Source organism: Sminthopsis crassicaudata, chromosome 5, assembly GCF_048593235.1.
Source record: "Sminthopsis crassicaudata isolate SCR6 chromosome 5, ASM4859323v1, whole genome shotgun sequence".
Lineage (NCBI taxonomy): Eukaryota > Metazoa > Chordata > Mammalia > Dasyuromorphia > Dasyuridae > Sminthopsis > Sminthopsis crassicaudata.
The window spans coordinates 92,333,390-92,352,303 of record NC_133621.1 but is presented as its reverse complement, the minus strand read 5'-3'; the positions used below and the strand labels follow the sequence as shown (position 1 = coordinate 92,352,303).

General features: G+C 36.3%; 1 protein-coding gene across 1 annotated transcript in view; it reads right to left on the bottom strand.

Moving 5' to 3' along the window:
* The window catches only part of PDIA4 (protein disulfide isomerase family A member 4), a 31,984-nt gene extending 13,830 nt beyond the window's left edge, over positions 1–18,154 (bottom strand). Inside the window, exons 1-2 of the mRNA XM_074267596.1 lie at positions 17,390–18,154; positions 653–836 (exon numbers count right to left, since the gene is read on the bottom strand). Coding sequence (XP_074123697.1) covers positions 653–836; positions 17,390–17,477 — 272 coding nt within the window. The 5' untranslated portion in view covers positions 17,478–18,154. The remainder of the gene's footprint in view (positions 1–652; positions 837–17,389) is intronic.
* Between the last annotated feature and the right edge of the window lie 760 nt (positions 18,155–18,914).

The following is an 18,914-nucleotide window of genomic DNA, read 5'->3' as shown; positions in this document are numbered from 1 at the left end:
TGAATTGTCATCACAATCTAAGGTAGTCTTTAGTGTCTTCCTTCTTCAATCCATCTTTTACATAGTGATCACAACAAATTTCTAATATTCAGAAATGTAAACTACTCTGCTGAAAAAAACTTTTAGTGATTTCTGAATGCTCACTGAATAAAATGTATATCCTAATTTAGCCTGGCATTCAAAGTTCTCCATAATTTGGTTTCAACTTATATTTCCAGGTTATGAAAATCCCCTAATGGATTATAAATGTAAAGATTAGTAATTGTAAATATGAATTGCAATAAGTATTGTATGTACTATAAATAGTAATTTTAAAATGCTGGTTAAATAGAAATGTTCTTATTCTCCACTCAAAAAGTTCAAGAGACCCTGGGTAGTTTGGTAAAGCAAAAAACAAAAACCATAAGTTTGGTAAAAAAACAAAACCAAACCCATAAGATCTCAAGACAAGTATGGACAACAGACAGAAAAAAATTTATTGGTATAGCCAGCAGAAATGATCTATAATCTTCCATAGACACAGATTGCAAGCCAAGACACTTAAGAAATAATATTCGAGTTGTTACTGTCAATCTGCTGACCCTGAAAAACTAAGTGGGTGAAAATAGGCACACAACATATCACTACTTGTGTGGGGCCAAAGTATACTGACCAGGGAGCATAAAATTCCAGCAGCACAGTATCTTTGCCAGCCACAAAGACATCAAAGTTGTTATCATTCAGGACCAGGACACCATTGTCTTCTTTCACTTCAGAATCATCCTCATCTTCATCATAATCTTCCTCCTCCTCCTCCTCCTCTTCTTCATCAACAGCATCATCTTTACTAAAAGAATCTAGAAAACAAAACCCCATTCATATTAATCATGAAAATCCCCATATGGATTATAAATTCCAAGATTAATAAATTGTAAAGTGCCACTTGCCACTAGTCTAATAGATTCTAAAGGTAACATTGATCATTTAATCTCTGCTTTTTAATCCAGGTTTTTTTTTTTTTAATTAAGAAAATGGATTTTGTTTCTCATCAAATGTAGTCAAAAGAAGTTTAGAAATTTTTAAAGGAAAACAGCTCAGCTTAGATGCCTAAATTTGGTACTTCAGTGATTTTCATGGTCCTGATTGTTAATGTACAAGGCTGATTAACTCAGTGGTCATTACATGCCCACATATCTTTACCTGATGTTTCCAATAGAAAATGATATTTTCTGCTGAGAGAATGGAAGATACATGGGAGAAGAAATCAGAAAGACCTTGCTTTTCCCTAATGCAGACTTAGCATCTTGATATGCCCTTGGGAAAAAGTCACTTACTCTGAAGCTCAGGTTCCTCCCTTGTGAGATAGGGATAAACTTCCTTTGCCCTGCCTAGCACAGTTAGCAAGTACAAATGAAAACAGATTTAAAAGTGCTTTGTAAGCTGCAAAGCACTACATAGATACTTTATTATTGTGCTAAGAACCAGTTTTTTACTGGCTATTCAGCTCTCCTCAGCTCAAGCTAAGGTACATGGCATGCCACATTTTAATTCCCAGGATGCTATCTCACAATACCTACAAAGCTGATCCCGGCTCAAGCAAGCCCTTGGGTGGACATTACTACATGGACCATTCATCTCAATTTTCACTACCCAGTAAAACAAGGCACATCACTTAGGAATAGAATACTAACCCTGGAGGCAACCTGTAAAGCATAGGTAGGAGAGAATTTGTGATAAAGAGTAAGAATGCACAGCTGGCAGAGTGAGACAGAAATACACCCTTTAAGTTTATAAGAATGTTTCCTAAAAAGAGATTAAAAGAATGAAACATACAGTTTTGGACAAGACAGTGTTTTGTTCAACTACATTTATTTGTTACAAGGGACAGCTTGTGATAGTCTGCCAAAAGAAAAGTAAAAGAAAAGGGAATCAATAAAATATTTTTTAAAATACAAAGAGCAAAAGGATGGCCCCAAAAGTACAAAAATAAGCATGGTAATAATGAAACGATCATGCTAAACCTAAGGTGTATATATAGAAAAAAAAAAAAAAGGTATATATAACAGTCATAGCATCATATGCAAAACTCCTTTTCTGTTCTTATGCTTGTGTGTCAAGTTCACAATAATTAAAAAAAGGAAAGGGATGAAAAGGCCATGCCCTTCATTCAATTGCAGCATTTTAGAGCTGAGAAGGCAGGTAGGTCCCTAGAGTCTTAGATCTGCAGTCAGAAGGCTCATCCTCCTGAGTTCAAATCTGATGTCAGAAATTTATTAGCTGTGTGTCTCTGACAGATCATTTAACCCTCTTTGCCTCAGTTCCTCATTTAAAAATGAGCTGAAGAAGTGGCAAAATATCTTTGCCAAGAAAACCCTAAATGGGGCCACAAAGAATAGGAACAAAACTAAAACAACAGAGCTGAAAGGATACCTAAGGCAGAAAAAAAAAAGAAATGTTTACTTTCTTTAAAAACAAAACCACATATATGAATATTATGGAATATTATTGTTCTGTAAGAAATGGCCAACAGGATGATTTCAGAAATGCCTGGAGAGACTTATACTGAACTGATCCTGAGTGAAATGAGCAGGACCAGGAGATCATTATATACTTCAACAATAATACTATATGATGATCAATTCTAATGTATGTGGCCATTTTCAATGAGATGAACCAAATCAGTTACAATAGAGCAGTAATGAACTGAACCAGTTATGCCCAGAGAGAGAACTCTGGGAGATGACTATGAACCGCTGCATAGAATTCCCAATCCCTCTAATTTTGTCCACGTGCATTTTGGATTTCCTTCACAGGCTAATTGTACACTATTTCAAAGTCCGATTCTTTTTGTACAGCAAAACAACTGTTTGGACATGTATACATGTATTGTATTTAATTTATACTTTAACATGTATTGGTCAACCTGCCATCTTGGGGGGGGGGGGAAGGAGGGGAAAAATTAGAACAAAAGGTTTGGCAACTGTCAATGTTGTAAAATTATCCATGCATATATCTGGTAAATAAAAACAATTAAAATACATTTTTTTAAAAACCACAGCAAGAATAGGCTTCAACTTCAGATCAACAATCCACCATCTACTAAAATCTCCAAACCAAGATACAGAAATAGTCAAAGTTTTCATTCAGTAAAGGGAGAATGATTTCAGGATACTGACAATTCAAGAGTCATGAAACAGAAGGTTCTTTCATACTAAGAAGTGACTGGGATAAGTATAGATATATGGTGCCTGGTATAAAGATAGCAAAATGTATGAGTGAAATCTGCCAACACCTGGGAGGTCTCTGACAGACCCAGGAAATACACAATTCTGATTCTGCAAAAGAGTGGTTGGGTGGGAAAAGAGACCTTTATAACAGATACTCATGGACTAACATGTAAAATTCAGGTTCTTACAAAATCTCAGAATACATACCATAAAGGAGGGTCTGTAATAATAATCAATGAATTAATAGGAGGTTCTCATATGAAAACTTTGGGAAAAACTTTTGGGAAACCTTACCAGTCAAGTGTGCCGCCCCTTTTAACAAGCTGTAAGGAAAGAAATCTTTGAAAATGCACCAGCGGAAATGAAAAAACCCAAAAGAGTAGTGATCAACTATGCAAAATCTGGCTACTCTGATCAATAAAATGATCCAAGACAATTTCAAAGGACTCATAATGGAAAAAGGCTATCTATCTATCCACTTATAAAGAACAATGAACTTCAAGTACTAACTGGTGTATAATTACTTCACTTTCTTTTATATGGCTAATATAGATATGTTTTGCATTATTTCACTGCTTGCCTGTTGAGGCGTGGGAGGAGGTAGAAGGGAGAAAGAATTGAAACTCAAAATTAAGAAAATAATAATGCTAAAAATAAACAATAAGTTAAAATAGTGCAAAAAACAAGCAAGAAAGAAAAAACTGTACCAGTGAGCTTTTATTAACTATCAGAATCATTCCTACTAATATGATATTGCACAGGAGACTATGTGCCTAGCCACCAATCCTAGGAATTACACCTGATTGAGAAGGTTGTTACTATGACACAATAAATAGAATATCTAAAGTCACAGAAGCAGATACCAAAAGACAGTCCCTACCACCTGTTATCAAGAAGAAAGTAGATAATCAAAGGGGAGAAATTATGACTGATAATAGTAAAAACATTAATTATATGAACCTAGGAGTAAATCACATGAGAGCTCTTGGCCTGTGTGGCAAGATCTAAATGTAAATCAGAGAAGGAAAAATGAACATAAAAGGATTGAAGTGAAATCAATGACACTTTAAAATGGAGACTAACAAGTCCAGCCCTAATTCAACCATTTCCATATGACAAGCCAAACTAACAAGGAGACTTGAAGCAGAAAACCCTCTGCTTACAGGAGAAGGATAAGGGGGGGTGGTCGACTTGATTATAGTAATGGAAGAATCCACCTGTCTGTGCACTGTTGCGAGAAAGCAAAGACTATTCTTTCTTCCTAAACTTTGGAAAGAACGGTAGGAATAGATAGGTCATGTTGGGGTGGGGGGGAATACAACACCCTCTAGTTTCCAGGCAACTTAAGCCTTTGAGGGTTGTCAAAAGCTTAAGTGAATGGCCCTAGTTCACACAGACAGCAGGGGCTTAAAACCCTGTATTCTTAATGAAAGCACATTCCCCCTTTTTGCTTCAATAAAAGTAATAGCAGAGACAAAAATTCTGATTTCCTTTAAATTGTTAGCTGAGCCACATAAGCACGACAAATCCGAAAAAGTAATAAGCACATTGCCAAGTTAATTATAAAGTCATATGAAAAAGCCAGAGTTATTACAAGAATTAAAGAAAAGACAGAAAAGTCTTTGTCCCTATTATTTACACTAAAAGCAATATCACTACTAATATTTGCTATAAGAATGTGTGCTAAGATTGTTTCAGTGAGTTTCATCCAAAGTATCTATGGACTTCACAGAACCCCCATGCCAGAATATGTCATAACTTTCACAAACAACAGTTTTTCAACCTAAGTATTATTTAAAGTAAATTCATTGATTGTTTGTGCTTATAATGATAAAATGCAAAAATATAAAGTATAACATTAGACTTTACGGTCAGAAAGACTTGGCTCCCCTCCCCCCCAACAAGTATTTTAATTTTCCAATAAACATGTAAAGACAGTTTTCTTTTTTTAAATAATATTTTATTTTTCCAATTACAAATTAACATTTATTTTTGTAAGATTTTGTATTTCAAAATTTTCTCCTTATCTCCCAAATTTATCTCCTCCCTCCCCAAGACAGCAAGCAATCTGATATAGGTTATTCATTTACAATCATTTTAAATACATTTCCATATTTATCATATTGCAAAAGGAAAAAGAAAAAGCACAAGAAAGAAAAAGCATGCATGCATACATAAAGGAATGAAAATAGTATGCTTCCATTTGCATTCAGTCTGCATAGTTTCCCTCTGGATGCAGAGGCATTTTCCAGTCCAAATCCATTGGAATTGGAAGATCTAGCTTTAAGTTCCAACACTGACATATATTGGTTCCATGATCCTGACTGAGCAAATCATTCAACCTCTCAAATATCCCAGACAAGTCTCAAGAAGAGATGTTACAGAAGTGACAATCTGCACTGGCAGAGGAAGGCTTTCTTTTTAAGAGTCAATGAATTCACAAACAAAATTAAAGCAACAGCAAAATCTTTGAGTACAAAGAGGAAAAACAAACTAGAAATCGATAGAACATAAAAATACTGTTAAAATTTACTTAGTCATCTTTTTTTTCTAAGCAAATTATGAATAAAGCTTTTTTTAATTACATGAAATTTTATTCACATATAAAATAATCACATATTCACTGAGTAAATTTGGGCACGACACAACATCCTTTACCATCTACTTCTTTAGTAAAAATGGGGATAATAATAGTACATATTTCGCAGGGGTATATCCTGAGACTGCTTTCCCTACAGGGAAATGGATTTGGATTTTATATTTCAGTCAATTATCTATACAAAAAGGCTGGAAACTGGAAGTTGAATGGATACCCATCAATTGGAGAATGGTTGGGTAAATTATGGTATATGAAGGTTATGGAATACTATTGTTCTGTAAGAAATGACCAGCAAGAGGAATACAGAGAGGCTTGGAGAGACTTACATCAATTGATGCTGAGTGAAATGAATAGAACCAGAAGATCGCTGTACACTTCAATGCTGTATGAGGACGTATTCTGATGGAAGTGGATATCTTCAACATAAAGAAGATCCAACTCACTTCCAGTTGATCAATGATGGACAGAAATAACTACACCCAGAGATGGAACACTGGGAAGTGAATGTAAATTGTTAGCACTACTGTCTATCTACCCAAGTTACTTACACCTTCGGAATCTAATGCTTAATGTGCAACAAGAAAGTGGTATTTACACACATATATTGTATTTAGGTTTTATTGTAACACATGTAAAATGTATGGGATTGCCTGTCATGGGGGGGAGGGAATGGAGGGAAGGGGGGATAATTTGGAAAAATGAATACAAGGGATAATATTATATAAAAAAAATTACTCATGCATATATACTGTGAAAAAAAATTCTAAAAAAAAAAAAAGAAAAGAAAAAAGCCTGAAACTGCACTATAATTTTTGGGATATCCAGTATATCTTGGAGATTGGATCCTTATTGAATGAGATGAGGTGAGATCTTTCAAGACAGTTGTGAAAATCGACTAAGCATTCATCTACTTCAGAGTTTGAGTAGACCTGAAGGACTCCAAAGATCGAGTCAAGGGCATAATTGCATTCCCCTCCCATGATATCATCTCCTCCCTATTTCAGCCAAATATGGGCAACTATGTACTTATTAGTCAAGTTCAATTTCGAGGGTAGATCTCGTGTTTAGAATGCAAGACTCTCAGCCAATGAGGACGAGAGTCAGTGGTGGAAGGGGGTGTTTTGCATTAGGGATTAAAGGTGCTATCTGGCCCACAGGAGGCGCTTCCTCTCTTCAAGAGTCTGCTCCAAGGGTGGGATGCCCTTCTCCCGAGAATGAACAATAAACTTTGCTTTTCTCTAGAGCTCTCTCCAGCTTTTTTATTAAATGGTGACCCCCTCACCATTTTCGTACCACACATTATTAAAGATTCTGACAAGATTCCCAGAGGATTAAACTTTTTACCTTACCTGCATCAAGCTTGTTCATGTAAAAGCTTTTCAGTTTTGTATAATAAAAATTATCTATTTTATCTTTCATAATAAATCACTACCTTTCCTGATGGGTTAAAAATCCACCCTCAAGCAGTTGTGAAAGATTGTTAACTGAGATATGATTATTTTCAAGCTTTAGCATCCTACTCACGTACATTTTGAATTTTGTTATATGGCATAAGTTATTGAACTAAACCAGGGCTTCTTAAGCTTTTTCCACTTATGACCCTTTTTTGCCAAGAAAGTTGGATGTGACCTAGATACCTATATATAGGTATTCAAATCAAACATTTACTGATAACAAATCATAATTTTGTGATCCTCCTACACATGAAGTCAAAAGACCCCATCTGGGGTCATAACCTCCCCCCCCACCAGGTTCAGAACCTGGGATCTAAACCTAACTTCTGTCAGATTGTTTCCCACTTTTTCCAGATATTCTTATCTACTGACAGGGAACACTTTCTTGTGAAATCTGTTTTCAGGTTTATTGAACTGGAGTTTTAAAATTCAATTATTTTGGATTCTTCCTTGTCTTGTCTGTTCTATGGATAGCTTTTTGTTTTATATTTAGCAACAAAATAGTTTTGATAAGTTTTATAATATCATTTGAAATCTGGAAGTGTTATTTCCTCCCTTCATTTTTACCTTTCCTTAATCTTCCCCTTTATATCCTAGACTTTTTTCCTCCAAATGAATTATTATAATCTTGTATAACGAAAAAGTATTACCGTGGTAGTCTGATTAGCATAAAATCAAATTTATAAATTAATTTCACTGGTATTGTTGTTTTTATGTAAATGGCAGAGCCTAGACATGAGAACTAAATATTCCTCCAATTATTTAAATTGCTCTTTACTTCCATAAAGAAGTATTGCAAGAACTGTGTTGGGTTGACTTCCAGATATTCCATGCATTTTACAGTTATCCTTATTATTACTGAGTTCTTGATTCTGTTTTAGCATTATTCTGGAGTCCCTCTTTTTCCTCACCCCATATATCTAGTCACCTTCACAATGTTTTTCAAATCTGAACTCTCCCTCACACAGCTACAATCTGAAGACACACCCTTTGCATCTCATATTATTTCAACAGTCTCCTAATGGATCTCCCTGCTTCAAGTCTTTTCTTATTCCAGTCCAGCCTACATGCTATTGCCAAAGAAATGCTCTTTAAGTACAGATCTAATCATGGCCTCCAAATACTTCTATGGATACAACAGAACTCTTTTTATTTTCTAAACCCCTATAATACCTGGTCTCAACTTGTCTTTCCAGCCAAAATGGGCATTGCTCCGCCCTCTGAAAAGTAGCCAAAATGGATTTATTTCTATTCATTACACAGGACAATCTATTTCCTACCTCTGCTGCTCTGCACTGGCAGCCCCACATACCTAGCTAGACCTCATTCCCCTCCTTACCTGAATCCCAAAGTTGATTTTAACTTCAAGACTTAGTTCTTCAGAGTTCTTAGTTTCTTCAGAGTAAGTTTTGTCCTGTGTGCCCTTGTATCTCCCTTTCCACACCTAATAGAGTGCTCAGTATTGGGATTTAATACTTGTTGATTAATATAGAAATCTGTTGATTTTTATGATTTATTTTGTAATGAGGAATAAGAGAATATTGTAAAAAAAAAATCACAACAATAATGGGTAACATCTTTTTGTCTTTTCAATGAAGAAAGAAGAGAATTTGAAACAAAATTTAAAAAGTAAAATTTTTAAAAACTATAGAAATATGAGCTATTATTCTTTATTTCTGTTAAAGAAATAAATTCCAAAAATGGAAAAAAAAATGTACAATCATTTGCCATTTTAATCAGAGCCCTTCTAATATATCTATTAACATAATTGTAGTTTCCCCACCAGTGAGAATTAGACTAAATGACTCTAATATATCCTATGATTTAGGCACAATGAACACAGCACTGAACTTGGAGTTAGAAAAAACTAAATATAGTTCAAATCTAACCTCAGACACTTTAGTTTCTTCATCTGTAAAATAGGTTACAGTACAGATAAAATGAAAATTTATATATAAAGCAACTTAGAAACCCTAAATGTTTGCTATCGTTTAAGAATAAATTCACACCCAAACTAATGCTGCTAAAATAACAAGGGAAACAATTGAGGAAAAAATATTTGCAGCAAATTCCTTTCTTAGGTCGCATTTCCTACATATAATTAATTTAAATTGATAGAAAGAACCATTCTCCAATTTAAAAATGGTGAAAAGATATGAACAATTTTCAAAAGGAAGAAATCCAAGCTATCAAAAGCCGTATTAAAAAAGATCCAAATCACTAATAATGAAAGAAATGCAAACCAAAGCAACCCTAGAGTTTCCATCTCATATCCAATACAAAGCTGACAGAAAAAGAAAAATGACAAATGTGGGAAGAGCTTTAGGAAAACGCACACATGGATGCATGTGTCGTTTTTCTTTTGTAAACTATTTGGGGAAAAAGAATAGGCAAAGAAGAAGTCCTACAAAATTCCTTTTATAACACAAATATGGTGCTGATACCTAAGTCAGGAAGAGCCAAAGGAGAGAAAGAAAAGTATACATTAATTTTCCTATGAATATTAATGCAAATATTAAAAATAAAATATTAGCAAAAAAATTACACTAATTTATCATCAGGGTAATATACTATGACCAGATGGAATTTATACCAAGACTGTAGAGCTGATTCAGTATTAGGAAATCAGCAAAATTAGCCATATTAATAAAACCGATGGAAATCATTATCACAGTTAATACAAAAAAAAGCTTTTGACAAAATACAATACCCATTCTTATAAAAAACAACAAACACAAACCAAAACACAATACCAGAGTGCATAGGAATAAATGAAGCTTCTTTCCTTAAAATGTTAAGTAATAACTATTTAAAATCATCAGCATATGCCATTATCTATAATTGAAATAAGCTAAGATTCTTCCAATAAGATCAAGGTGAAACAAGATGCCCATTAAATAATCCTATTAATGTGGCTTTAGCGATTTAAAAAAAAAAAATTGAAGGAATCAGAATAGGCAATGAGTAAACAAAACTATCACTCTTTGCAGATATGATATACTGAAGAGAATCCTAGAGAACATCTAAAAAACAACTTGCAATAATTAACAACTTTAGCAAAATCTCAGGATATAAAATAAATCTATATAAATCATCAGCATTTCTATATATTACCAATAAAGCTCAGCAGCAAGACATATATAGAGACATATACAATAAGTGTAAATAATATAAAATATTTGGGAGTCTACTTGCCAAGACAAGCTCAGGAAATATATGAACACACTTACAAAACTCTTCATATAAATCAAAATCAGAAGCAAACAGGTGGGAAAATATCCATTGCTCATGGGTAGGTTGAGCTAATATAATGAAAAGGTCAATTCTATCTGTTAATTTACTTATTGAGTACCACACCAAATCAAACTACCAAACTACAGCTATAAAAGATTCATCTGGAAGAACAAAAGGTCAAGAATATTAAGAGAATAAATGAAAAAAAAAATGCAAAAGCTGGCCTGGCTATACCAAATCTGAAACCATATCATAAAGTAGCAATTGTCAAAACTATTTGGTACTGGCTAAAAGATGGTAAATCAATGGAATAGATTTGGTATACGCAAGATATAGTCAATGACCACAGTAATCAATTGTTAGATGAACCTAAAAACTTTAGCTTCTGGAATAAGAACTCACTATTTGACAAAAATTGCTGGGGTAACTGGAAAATAGTAAGATAGAAACTAGGCACAGAATATCATCTTATATCACATGCCAAGATAAGGTTAAAATGAGTACAAGATTTAGACTTAAAAGATGATACCCACGAGCAAATTAGGAAAGCTAGGAAATGCTTACCTGTCAGATCTACAGAAAAGGGAAGAATTTATGACCAAGGGACAGAGAACATTATGAAACGAAAAATGAGTAATTTTGATTACATTAAACCAAAAAAGATTTTGCACAAGCAAAACCAACATAACTAAGATTAGAAGGAGAGCAGAAAGATGGCAAACAATTTTTATAGCAATTATTTCTGAAAAAAGCTTCATTTCTCAAATATATAGAGAATGAAGTCAAATGTATAATACAGATCATTTCCCAAATAATAAATGGTCAAAGGATATGAAAAAGCAATTTTCAGGTGAAGAAATGAAAAGTATAGTCATATGACAAAATGCTCTAAATCACTATTGATTAGAGAACTACAAACCAAAACAATTCTGAGATACCATCTTCTATCTATCAGAATGGCTAATATGACAGAAAAGGAAAATGATAAAACATTGGAGAAGATGTAAGAAAATTGGATCACTAATATGCTGTTGATGGAGTTGTAAACTGATCCAACCATGCTGTAGAGCAATTTGGAACTATGCCCAAAGGGCTATAAAATTGTATACCCTTTGATACAGCTACTACTACTACACTAAGTCTATATCCCAAAGAAATCATTAAAAAAGGAAACAGACCTACATGTATAAAATTTATAGCAGTTCTTTATGTAGTGGAAAAGAATGAAATTGAAAGGATACCCATTAATTGGGAAATGACTAAACAAGCCATACACAAATATAATGTAATATTTTTGTGCTACAATGATAAGCAGGCCAATTTTGGAAAAACCTGGAAAGACTTTCATAAAATGGTACTTACTGAGTGAAGTGAGCAAAACTGGGATAATATTGCACAAGTATAGTAATACTGTTTGGTGATCAATTATGACTGATTCAGCATACAATGATCCAAGAAAATTCCAAAAGACTCATGATAGAAAATGCCATGCACATACAGAGAAAGAGGATGGAGTCTGAATGCAGATCACAACATACTATAATAATTTTTTGTTCTTCATGGCTTTTCTCTTTTGTTTCTTCTTTCATGACATGACTAATTCAGAAATGTCTAAGTGAATTGCACATGTATAACCTGTATCAGATTGTTTGCTATCTTGGGGGGGAAGGGAGGATGGAAGCAAGGGATAAAAAAAAAATTAAAACTCAAAATTTTATATAAAATGAATGTTGAAAATTATTTTTACATGTAACTGGAAAAAAATGAGAAAGAATGAATTTATACCTCCCGGGACTACAAGGATCTCATATATCTCTATTTTACTTGCAAGATCTTGAGTGTGTAACATATCCTATCAGTCTTTACTCATTAGTTCTTCCACACTTATTGAGTCTATTATTTACCTTTAGAGTCAGGGCCTCCCAGCTTTCAATCCCTCTTTTTATAAAGCAGATCTAATTGTTGTTGGGTTTTTTTAATAATGTATTTTTTTCCAATTACATATAAAAACAATTTTTAACATTTTTAGCTTCTGAGTTCCAAATTCTCTTCTCCTCCCCCCCTTCCTGAGACACCAATTTGATATAGGTTATACATGTGGAATCATGTAAGACCAATTTCAATATGTCATATTATCAAAGAAAACAGATTTTTTTAAAAAGGCAAAAAAAAAAAAAAAAAAAAAAAAAAGTGAAAAAGTGTATGCTTTAACCTGCATTCAGACTCTATCAGTTCTTTCCCTCATTGTTCATTGTTCATCCTCATTGTTCTTGACTCCCTGCCTCACCAACTTCCCAACACCTTACCTGAATAATGTGCTCATAGATTCCTGAAATCCCTGAATCACTTTTACCTTTTTCTACCTTCTTCCCATTTTGTAAAATGAGACTAATAATAATACCTACTTCACAAGGTTGTTAAGACTATCAAATGAGTTATTTGTAAAGTACATAGCATACTACCTGGAACGTAGTATGCACTATATTGTTAGCAATCATTATCATCAAATTAATCCTAACCCCTTCACATACACACACCTGTGTATATATCTATAGGTTTCTATATTTACTTATTCTTTTCCTTTCAAACATAGCAAAGTTCATTTCATCTTCCAACCCCCCCCCCAACCATCCCCCTCCCCAAAAAAATCACACACAAAAAAAACTCGGCATATTTTCTTTCCCAAGCCAGATCAATTCTTTAGGTCACAGCTCAAGTCTTAATTCTTCTCTTCCTTCTCTTATTACTCCAGTTCTTAGAGGCTCTGTTCTTCTACTGGAATATAACACCAAGGACATATTGCTTAGGTACCCTTGTATAGTGCATAAAGAGCTTTAAATGAGTTTCACAAATATGTCCCTGTTTAATCTAGCTTGCTCTCTAGGGAAGTTTTGCCAAGTGAATACTGAAAACTACCTTTACAAGTATTTGGAAAAATATAAAGTTATTTTAAAAAGAAGAATAATTAGCCAAACCAAGAAGAGTTTAAAAGGATTAGGTCCTTTTTATTTGTTGTATTTAAAGAAAAATCTCCCAAAAAGTGCTGACCTGGAGCCAGAACCTCTGAATTAAAGGTTGTCTAACAATTCCTTCACAATGGCTAACAATAGCGTCTCTCAACAAATAGGACCTCCAAAGTGGGACCAGGAAGGCAAAGCAGAGAGATGCTATCAAGGATCCAGATGTGGTCTTCAGATCATAAACTTCAGGGGAACTCAAACAATTAGTTCTATCAAGGATGAGAGCAATTGGCAGATCCACAATCAAATCAACTCCAGGATTAAAAGAGGGGCAGATAAAATAAATCTTTTTAGTTTCCAATCCCTGAGGTCGCAAGTTAGAAGAATACCAATCATATTGGAAAAGAGACATTTATATTCCAGAATACTGAGTTTTCATGAGATGTTCCAGCAAGAAGGGGATAGCACATAGGATGGGGGCATAGCTAGGGAATAGGTTAAGACAAAGAGTTAAGCAAAATTCCCTAGAGGAATAATAAATTCCCAAAGTCCTCTGAGAAACCATTTCTTAAATTTAAACAAAAGATATACACACAACTTGTTCAGTTTTATACGGTTTTCCCAGTTAAACATTGCATTTTCTCTCTACTTTGATCCCTTACCTATTATCCCAACCAACCACAATATATATATATTTAAATATACAATCCTTTCAGCTTTAAAAAATATTTTCTTGGTCTAAAGAATTTGGGTTATTTGCTTATCATCACATAATTGATATTGGAATTAGATACTTGAAAGTAGATGTTTAAAAGATTGATTTCAAGTACATACACTATAATTGCCTTACAATACTGCCTCTGTGAGTTTGGCACTAGATTGCTGAGGACCAAAGCTGAGATCAGGAAACTGCTCTAGTTGTAAAAGTAGAGAAAATAGAAGTAGTAGAAGTAGAACCTTTTTATTAACTTGTTCTTCTATTGATGATCATTGTAATTGATTTTTGTCCTGTAGAAATCTTGGTATTTTGAATTTCCTCTGAGTGACCAGAAAGAAAAGGGCTAATTTTCATTCTTATATAGTCAGCTCTAATTTTATTGCAAATAAATCCAATAAACTGAAAAAAACAAAACAAAAACAAAAACCAAAACCAAAACCAAAACCAAAAAACTTTCTTCACAAATAACCCTGAGATAGGGGGTATATTATCCCCATTTGACAAGCAAAGAAACTCAGGTTCAGAAAAGGTTTAGGGACCAGCTGTCCATATTGCACACACAATGTGTGGGACCCAGGATTTTACAATTACAGACACAGGGTTCTTCTACCTATACTACTCTACCTTCATTGGCTAGGAAGGAATCTTTTTGGAGAAGATAATCATTCTAGAGTCAATTGTTTTTGTTTTTTTTTTTTTTCCCCTGAGGCTGGGGTTAAGTGACTTGCCCAGGGTCACACAGCTAGGAAGTGTTAAATGTCTGAGACCAAATTTGAACTCGGGTCCTCCTGAATTCAGGGCTGGTGCTCTATCCACTGCGCCACCTAGCTAGAGTCAATTCTCAAAAATGATTTTAAATTATTTTATTCTATTTCCCAGAATACCTTCATTTGTAAGAAAAGTACAATGTTGTCCTTCCTTTAAATTCAAACACATAAAAAGAGAACCTGCTAGCTTGGTAAAGCTTCCAATTATCCAGTTCATGCAAATCAGGTCTTACTCATAGCCAAGAAAAGTTAAGTTTCAGGTAGAACATCACCTATTTTAAGGTCAGAGGGTGTTATGCTTTTGTTACTGTATCCTCAGTGCCTCGAAGCTCCTTTCAAATAAATAGTAGGTGGCTAATAAGTGTCTGTTATATGTGCTTGGATACCCCTGTATTTAAATTGCTAACGGTAGTACTTCAAGAAAAATTGTTTATAGCATTTAATGTTCTTTTGACACTTTCAACAACTGTGGACTTTTAAGAACAAATGAAATTACCAAATAAAACAATTTGTCCAACTAACAAGAACTTGCTTTTCTTTCCTTTACTATTTGTCTTGAAGACTGAAAAAAAAGTACCAAATGACCATTATCTTCACATTTAAGACATTTAATATAGAATTGTTAGAGCCTTAAACAGAAATGTGGTGATTATACTTCAAGAGCATTTAGATATCTGGACTTAAAGAGACATTAAGCTTTTAAAATTAAACATTAAGAGAGAAAATAAACATTCTTCTACCTTGATTGGGTTAAAGGAGAATTGGGGGAGGGAGAGACATTAAAAAAAAAAATCTTAAAATTTCTTGAGATTGAGAATTTGAAAAAACAAAGACTGGTACTACTTTCTAATTCAAGAAAAGTAGTAAGAGAGCAGGCTAACGTTGGAATAGGGATTCTTAGCTCTGTTAACTCAAAAAATATTTTTTTTTTTTAGTAACTTTCACTATAACTGGCTTTCTTTGTCATTCTATTTACTTTATCATATGTACTTTGAAATATTATTCTGAGATGAGGTTCATAGGCTTCACTAGGACATCAGAGGCATCCTTGACATAAAAAATCAAGACATTTGCTTTAGAGTTAAAACTTGTCTTGAGAACTACCTACAAATTGCCAACTCCATTCATTTCCTCTACTAAATTTTGATCTTAAGAATTAGATGAAAGTAGGAGTTACCTGCTTCTCAGAGACATTGTATGTTGTATGATCCTGATTTTCACCAAGCCAAAGAATTGTTTCTGGTGGACACCTATTTTAATTTACCTTTTTTTCTATTGGACAAATTATCTCGATTCTCTCACCCAACCAAAGGATTGTCAGATGAACTCAAACCATAGCAATATTTGCGTATCACTGCAGGCAGAGGATAAGATTGTCCAAAGACTAAGCTACCTTTCCCCTACTGCAAGGTAAAAATTTAACCAAGATGATGCATATCTCTTAAGCTTAAAAAGTACTAAGTAATTCAAACGTTAAATTTTAAGATCATTTTCAACTTAGACAATGACTACCTTGAGTCTGTGATTAAGAGAAACCTGTGTTTGAAAGAGTGAATTCCACTATGCGGCTGTGGATGAGTAGAAGCTTGGATTTTTATTTGTATAGCAGCAACGTCCGTGGGTTTTTAAACTAGGTGTCTAGATGGGAAAGGTTTTGTGCAAAGAAGATGATAAAAACCTGGCTTCTATCTGACAACTACTGCAAGCAGTACTTGTGCTATTACATATGTACGATGCTTTTACTTGAAAAAGTTCTACATGTCTGTTTTATTCAGTTAACGGGTCTCTAGTTACTTTCCTTCCTTTCAAAATTACAGAGAAAATCTCCACTTCTCACTTTAAACTAAAGCTTTGGGTTAACCGTTCCCACCTATAACACTTAGAATTTTTCCCCTGCTCATCTTTCCCAAGTTAGCAGTTCCCGCTTCCCCCTGCTCCTCCTCTTAAAAGAGCTGACTATTTAGCCCAAGCTAAATAGTCAGCCCTCTCTTGCTGCCAAAGAAATCTCAGGTCAGCTTCTCCGAGAACGAGGGCTCCGATCAGGGTCATGAACAGGTGAAAAGAACGCGGATCGGGAGTTTCCTGCAAGTTTAATGTCCCCAGTCCCCGATGCGGGAGAAGGCCCCTGGGAGAAAAGGAAAATGTCCGAATCTTTCTTCTATGCCTCTCAGAACATCATTGGTCACCGCACCTTCCAGAGTTAAGATGTATGAGAAGTCTCAGGACGCCCCCCCCTTCCCAGTCGGCCCCAAGAATGCAGACCTGGAAAGGTGGGGTCAGAGATCGTGGTGGAGAAAGAAGAGGCTGTACAGCTCCCCTCCCTTCCGCACCAAGGTGGGCGCACTTCAGAACCGACTCCGAGGAGCAACAACTGGGACCTGGCCCGCCCCCTTGGACGAGGCCCCGTCGCACGCAACAGGGTTGGCAGGCCTCGCTCCCCGCCGCACTCACCCTCTCCCGTGTCCTGGGCGCTCGCCAGCGCCAGCAGCTGGGCCAGTCCCAAGAGAAGGACCAGCAGGCAGGGTTTGCGGAGCCTCATTGGGGCAGCTGCTGCCAACCGGCCCAGGTGCGGTCACTGCTCTCGGCTGCTCCTCCTTCTCGCTCCTTTCCTGGCCCTGCAGGTTCTGGCTCTGGCAGCTAGCGCTCGGGCGCGCCCCCGCCTCTCCTCTACCCTACAGGAGTGAGAAAAGCGTGGAGGAGAAAGAGAAAAAGCCTCCAGGAAGTTCTCCTCGGGGATTGGCCAGGAGGGGGAGGAAGCTCCAGCAACCCAACCAATCCCGGTCAGGCGTCCGTTGAAACGGCGCGTGGCGGAGTTCTTTTAAAAGGTTCACGCCCACTTTGTCTCCTCCCTCCAGTTCAGCCACTCGGAGGAGCCAACCCCGCAGCTCCACGAATCCGCTGGATCAGCACGGGAGCCACTGCTTTAAAGAACCGCCTTCGGGCTTTCCTGCCTCCCCTTCTCTCCCCGCCCCTCGGTCCGCCTCCTTTTCCTGTTTTGTACACGCTCCTCCCCTATTCTCTGCCCCGGGGCGCAACGAGAGCATTTAAAAGTCCCCAGCCTGCTCTGAGGTGCCTTCCTCTAATTGGCTGCCTGGTGGCTACCAATCAGCAACTGCCACTCGGTTCTTCGCGAGAGCCCGCTAGGCGGAGTGGAGAGAGAACAAAGCGGGAGTTGGGGTGCTTTGTGGGGTGGGTGACGCCGATGACGGCGGCTGCGAGGGCTTCCGCCTGCCCGAGGCCGTTTGGCTCGCGCTGCGCCCAAGTGGGCTACTCCTCGGCTGGCCATTGGCCTGGCGGGGGGCAGGGCTGGAGCGTGGGGCTTCCCCGCCTGCAGCTGTACCTATGTCCGAGTAACGCGTGTCCCTAGTCCAGGATACGCTCGTGCGTCCTTCCCGTGCTTCGACTCGGGGTGAAGCGGGGCGGACCGGGGGAAGCTTTCCAGATAAATGAAGCTCCGGGCTCTAGGCTGTTTCTAGATCGGAGGAAAGATGCACTGAGATGAAGATGTAGCAGAGAAGAGCCTTCGAGAGATTAATGGAATAACCAAACCCTTTTACTTTGGTCAAGCCAAACCCACGTGGTTTAAAGGGAATCTGACTAGGAAGCTAATGGTTTAAACCCCACGTTAGATGGAAGGACTACAGAAACGTTATCTTGAATTTCATAGGCCAGTCAAAAGTAAAATACTCCTTGAGAGCTGAGTAGTGGTTATGTTTGGGGTGGAAGGTTTTTGTTACTGTTTTTTAGTTTTTTTGGACTTTCTATCCCCAACACTTAAAATAGTGCCAATCAAATCGTAGGAGCTTAATAAATGCTTGGTTGAGGGACTGAAATAAGCATATTTCTGGGGCATATAGGAGCCAAAGGAACGGGATAGTGAGGATTCTTAGTCTTTAAGGAGCTGTGTAATATACCGAGATTAACCACAAATGCCATTTTCTATCAAGTACCAAGTAAGAGGAAGGAAATAATCAGC